General features: G+C 48.2%; 1 protein-coding gene and 1 non-coding gene across 5 annotated transcripts; both read right to left on the bottom strand.

The window, feature by feature from the left end:
* Positions 1-1,288: 1,288 nt before the first annotated feature.
* LOC100653790 (melanoma-associated antigen D2) lies at positions 1,289-9,482 on the bottom strand. 4 transcript variants are annotated; one of them, XM_064278356.1, is made up of 13 exons: positions 9,435-9,482; positions 7,877-7,950; positions 7,026-7,535; positions 6,117-6,425; positions 5,938-6,001; positions 5,594-5,673; positions 4,956-5,050; positions 4,190-4,269; positions 4,053-4,095; positions 3,657-3,719; positions 2,452-2,566; positions 1,602-2,014; positions 1,289-1,419 (listed from the first exon to the last, which is right to left on the bottom strand). In XM_064278356.1, the coding sequence occupies exons 2-12, from the start codon at positions 7,919-7,921 to the stop codon at positions 1,610-1,612; spliced, it is 1,809 nt and encodes a 602-aa protein (XP_064134426.1). In that variant the 5' UTR covers positions 7,922-7,950; positions 9,435-9,482; the 3' UTR covers positions 1,289-1,419; positions 1,602-1,609. The 4 variants fall into 4 exon arrangements, with proteins under 4 accessions (XP_064134426.1, XP_003420419.1, XP_023395134.1 ...); XM_003420371.4 differs by lacking the exon at positions 9,435-9,482 and adding an exon at positions 8,836-8,943; XM_023539366.2 differs by lacking the exon at positions 9,435-9,482 and adding an exon at positions 8,730-8,752.
* LOC111747769 (small nucleolar RNA SNORA11) lies at positions 2,742-2,868 on the bottom strand. The gene has a single exon (XR_002783717.1). It is a non-coding gene; the product is annotated as a small nucleolar RNA SNORA11 (small nucleolar RNA).
* Positions 9,483-10,972: the final 1,490 nt, after the last annotated feature.

Raw genomic sequence — 10,972 nt, 5'->3', positions numbered from 1 at the left:
ATAAAGCAGAAGTATGGTTACTAAACAGATGTAAAGCACATCTGTGGTATTACAATTTCTTGGGAGATTATTAGGACAAATATTCCAAAAAGGACTTCTTAGAGGGTTACAAAGAAAAAGAGGTGGAGGAACTGTTCTAGGGGCTCTTCCCACCTCTAGCCAAGGGGTAGATACACGCTATAATCTAGATTTGGAATTTAATTAATGGACACTAAAAGCAAGGCTGAAGACTATTTGAGTTCATTCAGGCCTCCAGGCTGATAAAGGTGGCCTGGTCTTTCTCCTTTTCCCCTATCATCCCCTCTTCCCATTTACCTGCGACCAGACTTGCTGTGTTCCTCCTTGCCCTACCTGCTTTGTCCTTGTATCTGGGGAGTGAAGAAAAGCCAACCCCTTGTTGTCCTGTCAAATTCTAGGCCTTGTGGGAGAGGGGAAAATAGGTGGGGATTCTTTCAAGCCTGCTGGCCTGGGGAGGGAAAGGAAGTGGGAAGGGCAGAGCTCTGCATGACAATGATTCACTCTCATCTCTATCAAGCACTTTAAATTCAAATCCTATTAGAATCACAGTTCCTGAGTTCCTCGCCACCCACCATCATCAGGTGTCCTCCCCATTTCCAAATGGACATCACCTCAGAGCCTGAGGAGGGCCCGGGACCTAAACTGCTGTGTAAACCTTTACTGAAAACACAATATTCTTTTTTAAAAAATCGTGGGCTCCATCCTCTATTGGGCCTCCCCACTGTCTGACATTCTTCTGCAGTCCCCTCCCCGAGTCCTTTCCAGACAGTACCTTCTCCCAGGCTTCTGGCACCCACCTCCTCAGGGACTTGGCTGCATGAGTCACTCTTCAATTCTCCCTCTCTATTGACTCCTGCCCTGCTCAAGTCTTTCTCCTTTTCCAAGAAAATCCTCCCTTGTTCCTGTATTCCCTTTAGCTACATACCTTTATCCTTCCTGTCTTCATCCACATTTTTCAAAAGGACAGTCTATTCTTAATTTCAGTCTCCACTACCTCTGCTTTCTACTCTGGACTTGCCCACCTCAGGGCTCTTTTTCAAAGTGTTCCCTCTGTACCTACATGTCCCGTGAGTCCACTCCACTGAAATCCTACCTGCCTTGTAGGCTTCGGCTTGGGCTCTACATATCCCAGAGACCTATGCTAATCTCACCCCTGTAAATCCAATAGTATTACCCCAAACTAAGCACAGATTAAGGTAGAAACCTTCCCAGTTCATTTCTAAATGTGATACCAAAATGTGACAGTCTACCAAAAAAAGCAATAAACCCAGAAATGGCAAATAGATTTAATGTCGAGTGTCAACTTCAATTGATTGATAGTGGCTGCCTAGAGTGCTGTGTTGAGTAGGTTTCTGAGGACACACCCTGGCTCGAAGAAAAGACTGCTGGGATTAGCAATATCTGAAAACACAAATAAAAGAAAATAAAAAAGTCAATTGCTATCCATCAAACAGGAAAGTATATAATGCCCAAAGCAGTACTTTCTCTACATCATTCTCTAACCCTGGTTTTCCTGTAACAACCCAATTCCTCACCCCAACCCCACGAGCCCCAGCTTCCCCCTTCTAAACTAAGGCAGATACCTGAAATCTCATTTGTAGGAGAAACCACAGGCACCAGAGCTCCCGTTGGTGCTGGTGCCAGCTCCACTGAGGCCAGCAAAGAGGCCAAATGTGAGGGTGGCAGTCAGGCTTGAACTGGCATTGAAGCCACTGCTGGCACTTGTGTTGGCACCTTCACTGGTACCACCACTCTCTCGGGCTTTCGCTTTAGCTTCAGCTCCTGCTTGGATTCGGGCTTTGGCCCAGGGTCCAATATCAGCTTCATCCCAGTTGCAGGGCCCAGCAGCATTCTCAGAGCCAAGCCCAATACCCATTTGAGCTCTAATCTCAGCCCTCGCCTTGGCTTCAGTGGCAGCCTCAGCCGCAGCCTTCAAATCTGCTTCCATCGCCTCTCGGTACTGAGCTGCCCATTCCTTGGGATCCTTCTTTTGCACCTAAAATGGAAATAAAACCAATACAAGGTTCATAGTCAGACCACTGAGTACCTACTGTATGCTAAGCACCATATAAACCCAGTCCCAGTGCCATCGACAGCATACTACATGCTATATATAATAAAATAACAAGCACTACTAGTAATTACGCATCTAACATTCCACCCCCACTCTGACACTTATTAGCTCTGCGACCTTGAACATGTCGCCTAACAACTACTCTTGGCCTCAGTTTTCTCATCTACAATAATAAGACTTATAAGGCTGTTAAGGATTAAATGATTCAGATAAAGTGTCTGGCACAGTCTTTGGCACATTAACAGAGGCTTCACAAAGTTCATATATGAACTGCAGGCCATTCTGCACATACACACCCCGACCCAGGCAGGGACACTCTGCGCTCTTGATATGCCAAGCTCAGGCAGTTCTCTGATTACCTTGCATGCAAACTTGAGGACTTTCATCTTGCTGGTCTCATAGTAGGAACGCAGGCCCCAGAAGAACTCATACTCAGGGGGATTGCTATTGGGGACTCTGGTATAATCCAGGTACCTTGAAAAGAGAGGTTCAAAGCCTTTATTGCTAAGATCCCCCATGGCCCACATATGCATGGACTGGAAAGGTTCTAGGTGGCACCTTCTCCAACTAAATATTGCAGCATTTCCTCCAATATTGAGTCCTCTCCCATTAGTCCAACCTAGATGCCACTTGGAGGTGCAGAGGAGTCATGTGTAGGGCATTTGTTCAAGGAAGGCCACAAGTTGTGTGCCCCTTGTCACAATGAACCTGGATTTCTGTGGGTGTGTTGTACGCAGAGAAACCATTCCTCAGGGCCCCTGTTCTGAGCACACCCCATTGCAAAGGTCTCACCTGTGGCCTGGCTGAGCTCTAGAAAGGTCCACCACAGAAGACGATTGTAAAGGGAAGACATAGTCAACTCAGAGCAGCACGCTCCATGCATACTCCGTATCATACTCCTGATCGTGCGTGTGTGTGGTATATGTGCCTATGTGAGTGTATACACGTTTTCCAAGGACCAAGGATGGGGTGGGCCCTGGCCTGCAAGTCAGGAGAGCTGGGATCCAGGCCCAAATGGTCCCATGACCATGCCTAGGACTTCCCCCCTCTGAGCCCTAGGTTCCATGGATGTAAAATAAGGATGGGTTAACAGCACCCTGCAAGGTTGTTAGAAAAATGAAGGGAGACATGTGAGTCAAGTTCCCAGCACGATACCTGGCTGCCTGAAGCTACCACCCCATGGCATTTCTTTACGGAAAATAATTTCTACGATGCCCTGCCTGACATATTAGAAACAACCAAGGCTTTGGAGCTAGGTTCTAAGCATAAATCTTCCATTTGCTACCTGTGTAACCCTGAGCAAATGACTTTACCTCTCTGAGCTCCAGCTTCCTCACGTGCATAATGCTGGTGATAACCCTTTCCTGTATAGATGTTCTGAAAACTGCATGTAATAGGTCAGGAAATCTGTGCTCCTTTTTTCTGTCACAGCCCCAGGAATAACCTGTTACCTGTGTGTGTACGCACACATACACACGCATATACAGAACCCGTGGCTTTACCACTCAGTTCTGGAAGAGACCAAACATATGGAACATATCAACACCAGACAAAGTCAACTTACTTCTGCTTCACAAATTCATCAGTAATGAGCTTCTTCACATCCCCAAAGAGCGAGTGATGCACCCTGACATCAGAGAAAGGAAAAAAAAAAAACCACACACTATCAGGGCCATGGTACTTCCCAGATGTGGGCAGAGGCAGTTCCGACATGGAAAAGAGGTTTCTAGCACAGGAAAGAAGCTCCTTAGAAGCCTAAGAGATCGTGAGAGAGGGACAGGGACAAAGAGTTTACGACCATATCCCCATCCACCCAGGTCAGAACTCTAGGCCCTCTACCCAATCCGGAACCCCCCCCCGCCCCCACTCCGCCAGACCACCAGGCTGATGCAATCCTGGGACCATCCTCTCTTGCCAAAGGACAACACGGACAGCAAGCACTGAGAGAGCTCAATCATACCCAGGGCGCAGCCCTAACTTGCGTAGCACCTCCCAGATGACAGCTGCAAGGGAGGCAAGAGGAGACAGGGGCAGAAAATGAACACACATGGAATTCAGACCATGGCCACCCATTCAGCTGCAGGCCCAGCCACTCACCCTCACTGGACCGATTTCCATTCATGAAGATGATGCTAAGAAGCACCATAAGGAGACCCAGTTTGGGTGAGTCCTTGGTCCTAAGGGAATAATAGGATGGAAAGAAAGTTTATATCCAGCAGCGATTTGCCAAAGACGTACCAGCCAGCTCACTGGGCTAGCCGCTCCCAGATTCCTGGAAGAATTCTCTGCCCAGTCTATACTCCAAGCTCTATGCAATCCCAGGCAAGGCGCTTACTCAGTAAAATGGGGAAAATCACATTATCCCCTCCCCACGTTACCAAGATGGAAGAAGGCCTGTCAGCCTGGTAAAACACAGGAACTCAGTCTCTGTGAATTCCTTCTTTCTCTCCCAGGTCCCTTAGCCCTTTGAGAACTGTAGACACAGCCCCACTGATGACTCTCCTGCCCTTCGAGAATCATGATCTACCTGCACCAGGGAGCCCTCCCTTGAAAACCATTCTACAAGGTTACCAGGCACCAGCAGGAAGAGACAAGCAACGGCAGGCCTCCTTTCCTGGGGAGCCTCTGGAGAGACAGAAAACCTGACAGCAGGAATGCCCCATCCCAGGCCTCTAACCCCTTCAGACAATCACAATCAGGCACCACTACTGTGTGCAGAGCTCCAACCAGGTGTGGGAGCTTGACCAGGGGCTTTTTAAGCCCCGTTTTTCCTGACTGTGTAAGAGGATGTGGGGAGAGAGGACAGGACAGGTGCAGTACCAAGGACAAAACTCCCCCTCCCACCTCATCCCCTTCAGCTTACGTTCCCAGTATGCCTGCATCAGTGGGTTCTAGTGTGCTGAGGAGAATGTACAAGTGGTCATTCTTATCAATTTCCTTCAACTGGATTCCAAATACCTGTGGATGGGGAGAACAGCTTGTGAGGTCACATAAGTCAGCCTCCTGGGTATCCCAAGGCTCCCGGTGTTCCTAGAGGTTTGTGTGTGACGGGGGTGGGGTGGGGTGGGGGGGTGGGTGTGTATGAGGGGGAGAGAGAGAGATCAGTAATACACTGCATATAAAGCACTAAGCTAACTGCCTGGCACATAACAAACATGAAATAAATATACCATTGTTATTACCATCATCTTTGTGATTAGTGGGAATCTAGGGACACAGAAAATGGGGAATGGAAGGGAGAGGTGAACATCTGGAACACATTATAGGGCATGTCCAGCAGTGGACAGAAGTTAGGGCTAGTTGAGTGGTTTGGGTCCTAGCTGTGCTTTTACCACTGACTTGCTGTGTCATCTATGGCTCATCTATACCCCTCCATAGGCCAGCCTGACCATCTGCACGCTGGATTAGCGAGTCTCTGTGATCCCTTCCATAAGGGACACGTGTACCTTTGTTAATTCAAGGTTTCTCCACTGTGCCCACCCCCCAGGGCTGCCCCTTCACCTTCTCCAAGGAATAGCCTGCTCGTTCAATGATTTCAGGGTACACATCAGTGTATTCTTTGATGATGTCCTTCAGCATATCTGCAAGGGGAGAGTGTTACAAGCACCTGGGCTCAAGAAAAGCCAGGAAGCCCCCCATGCCCAAGCTATAGGCCCTTTACCAACGCTGCTGTGGGTGGCATAGCCAGGGTTCTGGGCTAATGAATAAAGATGCTAACACGGACAAATTAGGACTTTGGGAGCACAGCCGTAGGAACTTAAGAGCAAGGATTATCCCTAGCACATGGAAGGGAGGGCAAAGGAGGGCAGAGCTTGGGGTTGGGGAGGAAATAAGCAGGACTCTACCTGAGCGTTTGATAGGAATCTTCGTCTGGTCTTTAACCAGCAGGTACTTTACCAAATCATTTGCCTAGGAAAGATGATGGAAAGAACAGTATATGTTGGCAGAATATTTAAAAGCATGCCACAGAAGAAAACAGGTAAGGTAGTGGAAAAGGCGTAGTGGAGAGGACAAGAGTTCTTACCCTCCCTTGCAAAAGGGCCACATCCCGAGGCGGTGGTGCTTCAGGTTCTTGGGATGACTGGAGCTTGGCAGCTCTACGGCGAACCTTGCCCCTACGGGCCTTAGGTGACCTCAGAGAGAGCAAGGCTCTACGGGCCCAAGCAGCCAACCGAGTCCTTGAAGCCCTGCGAGCCCAAAAGGCTATGGGGCCCCTTGAGGCCCTGCGGGCCATTGAGGCCATTAGGGCCTTTGAAACCCTTCGGCCACCTGTGTTTCCAGATGTTTGACTCTGGTCACTGCTGCCATCCTCTTCCCCATTCAGGTGCTTCACCTGCATCAACAAAGAAGAGGCTCGACATGACTAAGTGGAGCAGATGGTCCTTTTTCTTCGCCCTCTCTTTCAGGAAGCCCCCTTAATCCCACCCCTGTAGTAATGCCCTGACTCACTAGCCATTTGTTACCCTGTCTCGTAGGCTTGTCTTTCACTGTCTTCCAGGCAGTTTTATCTCCCAACCAGGCCAGAAACAACCCAAGGGTGGGGCTTGAGGCTTCTTCTCTTCCTGTGTTCATTACTAGCTCTGCTTGCATCACTCTGGACAAATCACTTCACCTCTGTGGGAGGCAGATTCCTTCTCTTTAAAACTGTGATTATGATCCCTACCTGGTAAGATCTACTTTCAAGATTTAATGAGATAACCTGTATGAACGTGCCTAGCTCAAGGCCTAACTTATGTTTGCTACTAGGTAAATATAAACTAAATTACGTTCAGACTGCAGCTCTGCATATTCATGTGTCATCTTCCCACCAGTCTGTGAGCTCTCTGAAGACAAGAATTATATCACATTCCTCTCAGTATGCCCTACGGCTTTGATGAACACAGGCAACTTAGTAACTCTGGAAAGGCAAGGGTAGTGATTGCAGAGCTCTTACCTTTCTGGCTTTCTTGGCCTTGACCTTGGGCCGAGTATCCTGATTCTCCTGAGTCTCAGTAGCTGTACCCTTAGGCTCAGGTTCATCTGTGGGAGCCTGAGAAGCAGCAACCTCTGTCTCCAGGGACTTTGTACTGACCTGGGTATTAGCCACACAACTGACTTTTTTGGTCTTAGTGGCAGGCATTGGCACACCCTGCAGGTCAGCATTCTGCATCTTGGTGTCAGCTGCTGGACTGTTGTTTTCAGCTACCAGAACCTGGGTATCAGTCAGCTGAGGGGTAGGTGAGGTATGGGTGACAGCTGCCTCCTGAGCCTCTTGGGCCTTTGAGACCACTGTGGCCTTTGAGACCTCTATGGCCTTTGAACCCCCTGGAGCATTTGAGACCTTTAGGCGCTGTGAGACCCCTGGTGTCTTTGAGGCCTTGGGTGCCTCTGAGACCTCCAAATTCTGGGTCACTGCCAGTAGAGTCTGCATCACCAAGCTGCTGTCCTCTTCTGAAGCTTCAGCCTGCAAAAAGAGGAAGCAGGGAAGCTCACAGATCTCCTCCCCACCCTCAACTAGGCAAATGGCTCCAAAATTCCATAGTCGCACTTCTGTGACCTGTACTAACTCCTACCTGCAATGTTCTCTGACCACCTCAGCCCACCAAGGCCTCCTCTGAGCAGGAACTGACTACCAAAGAAGGGAGGACCCTCCCTCCCTTTCTCCACTGGGGGAGAGATGGGAGAGGACAGAGCCCAGGCAGGGAAGTGCATGGAGAAGAACAAGGATGGGACTGGAGAGGCCAAGGAATTTGGGACAGCAACAAGGGATGGAGAAGGAAGCTGGGAAGAGGTCAGAGAGCTTACCTGGAAGCGGGTTAGATCTGCACCACTCTCACTTGTGTCAGACATGTCTCAAGTTGGCCTGGCAAGAGCTGAGCCTGAAGGGGAGAAGGCCTGGGTCAAGGGGAGCTCCCAAAGAACACTGAACATCCTCTCCCCTATTCTGCCTGGAGGCTGATCCTCACCTTCTTTGGACTCCAATCCCAAGTCTCCCCCTCCACCACCCCTCCAACGGCTCCATTCTCATACACAGGAATCCAGAGCGTCTAAGGTCTTAACTCTCTACAACCGCACCCTCCCCTTCTCCAGAAGATGTGCCAGCGCGGCAGCTCTGAGGACCCCGCCCCTTTTCCCAAAGCAACCCGAGACGAACGTGAAGGTCGATAGTGCGCATGCTAGTGCGCATGCGTGTCTGCAGCTGGGCCCATTTCAGCCCCGCCCGCTTTCCCTACAGAAGCCCTTTCTTCGAAGTCCACCCCGCACATGCGCATTCAGCAGCTGGCGCTTCCCCGTGCAGGCCCTTCTCTACACGCCCCTTTCTAGAGATCCATACTACACATGCGCATCGTTCACCGTCTCAGTCCAGCACCCTTCCCAACACACGCCCCTCTTCAGGTCCACAGTACCATTTGGCCCGCTCCTTCCCCAGCAAGTCTCCCTCCGAACTATCACAGAGCCTGGTGATCCTAGCCCCTACCCAACTCACACCCCCTTCACCAACAGTGCCTCCAGGTCCCGCCCCTTTCCATAAAACGTCGCCCCCAACTCGAGCAAAGCGCATTTTGTTTCCGCCCCTTCCCTAATACACCCCCTCCTCAAATAAGTATTAGTGATTCTATCTTGGGCCCAGCCAAATTGGATCAGTCCCCTCCTTTACCAGACGGATCCGGTATGATCCGTTCCTTACGGCAGGTTTTCTCCAGCTCCCAGAGAGTAAGGCCAACCCTTACCGGCTCTGATCCAAAGCTGGACCCCCTGCTCACCTCTTTCTCCTACAACCTACGAGTGCGTCCGCTCTCTCCAAGCCCCTCCGAAACTCGGAGACTGCCCTCCCTCCTCCTTGCCGGAAGTGGACCCGCCCCTTTCCGCCTCCCTAGGGGGCTTCCGTCCCAGCCTGTCTGCCCCTCCCCCGGTCCTCATTCTTAATTCTCCCCCTCCGCTTTGCTCTGTATTCCCTATTCCCCCATCGCATTTTTCTGTTGCCCCACCAAATTCCCTATTCCCATTTCGTACATCCTCCTCCTCCTTACTTAACGTGCTCCCCCCCCCCATTATTCCCAAACCCCTCTCGGCATCTCTTCTCTGGATCTACATTCCCCCTCGGTATTCCCCTCCCCCTCATATCCCGGGTCCCCAACCCAAGATGCCGGATTCCCCGTTTTTCTCCCCTCTCGTCGCTGCTTCCCAGTCCACACAGCCTATTACTCTCTCAGTCGTCCTTGTTGCCTACATCCCACTCTCTCCCAGGGTCATCTCTCCCCCAGCTGCAGGGGTGCAGTAAGAATTGCCCACCTGCCTGGCTATGGAGAGGACCGGAATTACAGTCTGGCTACCAGGGAACCCCAATCCCAACGCCTCTCACCTTGTCCTCCGCAAGTCTGGGATGCGTCTGCTCTCCCTCAGTCCCTCTCGAAGTCTCAGCCTCCTGGACTAGAGCTGCAGCCAGCACAGCCCAGCCCCTTTCCGCAGCCCCCTGCCACCCTCCCCCACTTCGCCCTCCTGGAGGTGGGGCAATGGGGCCCGGTTCAGGGCTGTCTCACGCCAAAGCGCGTCTTTATGCCACTGTACGGTGCTTGGTCTGAAGCCCTTCCAACCAAAACCACCCCTCAGAGCAATTAATTCATTGAATTAATTTATTTTTATATCTTTATTTTCTTTTATTACAGAGGTAATGCGTTGTGAAAATTCAAATAATGCAGAAATATGTAATATACCAGTGAATAACTGTCCACATCGTATCCCCTAGAAATAACCACTATTGACGTTTTGATATACATTCCCCCAGATTTTTTTCTATTCATATACTAATTATTTGAGTTCTCTCCCCACAAATAGTACACTATACCTACTGTTGTGACCTGTTTTTTTTTTCTAGCTACATAGTCTGAACATCTTTCCGTGTTACTACACATTTTTCTTAGAACAATTGTATAATCTTTTCTTTTATAGGTGTCTCCTAATTTATTTAACCAGTCCACTATGCATGGACATTTAAATTGTTTCCTTTTTTTTTTTTTACTATTACAAACAAGGCTACAAAGAACATTTCTGCAATTGTGCTTGTATCTGTAGGATAAATTTATAGAAGTGGAATTGTTAAGTCAAATGCTAGAAAAAAAAGGTTTCCATTTTGATACAAGATTTGCAGCCTTGTTCCCCAAATGGATTAAACTGAATAATAGTCCCACCAACACTATCATGTTTCTATGTCATATATATTACAAATATTTGGTTATTTACGGTATTTTTTAACTCAAGTCCTACAAAAAAGTCTTCCATTTTAATATAATTTGTCAACTTACTCCCAAAAAGATTCATGAAATAATATTCCCACGAACAATAATTCTTATATGTTTATGTGTCACATATATAACAAATATTTTCATGTTATTTATGATAATTTTTGCTGTATAAAAGGGTTTAATTATGTAGTCAAATATATCAGTTTTTTTCCTGATCACATCTAGGTTCTTCATTGTGCTTAGAGATGCTATCTACACTTCTATATTATAAATCTTTGTTTTTTCCAAGTACTTTTCATGGCCTTATTATTTACATTTATGTTTCATCATTCCAAAATTTGTTTTAGTATGAGGAGTGAGGTAGGGATTCCACTTTATTATTTTACACAGTCGTAATCCCTTATCCCCACACCATATGCAAACTAATCCATCTTTTACCCTACTGATTTGAAATGACGATTTTACCATATTAATTTCACAAAAGTCTTTTAAAGGGAACAAAATAAGATGTGTAAATAATGGAAAATAGACAAAACTATCCTTAAAAATCCTTAGTGACAGATTATATGAATGCCTACCTGGAAAACCCAAAAGTATCAACTAAAAACTATTAGAAATAATAATAAAATTTAGCACAGTGGTCAGTTACGGAAACAAT

Source organism: Loxodonta africana, chromosome X, assembly GCF_030014295.1.
Source record: "Loxodonta africana isolate mLoxAfr1 chromosome X, mLoxAfr1.hap2, whole genome shotgun sequence".
NCBI classification, from domain to species: Eukaryota; Metazoa; Chordata; class Mammalia; order Proboscidea; family Elephantidae; genus Loxodonta; species Loxodonta africana.
This window is presented reverse-complemented; position numbering and strand designations above follow the sequence as displayed.

What these genes read in the sequence shown, in the direction of transcription:
- LOC100653790 (XM_064278356.1), bottom strand. Translation starts at nt 7,921, where the DNA reads ATGTCTGACACAAGTGAGAGTGGTGCAGATCTAACCCGCTTCCAG. An exon ending in GATTCCTATCAAACGCTCAG is followed by an intron (nt 5,674 to 5,937) that starts GTAGAGTCCTGC and finishes CTCCCCTTGCAG; the next exon opens with ATATGCTGAAGGACATCATC. An exon ending in TGGAAATCGGTCCAGTGAGG is followed by an intron (nt 4,096 to 4,189) that starts GTGAGTGGCTGG and finishes CCTCCCTTGCAG; the next exon opens with CTGTCATCTGGGAGGTGCTA.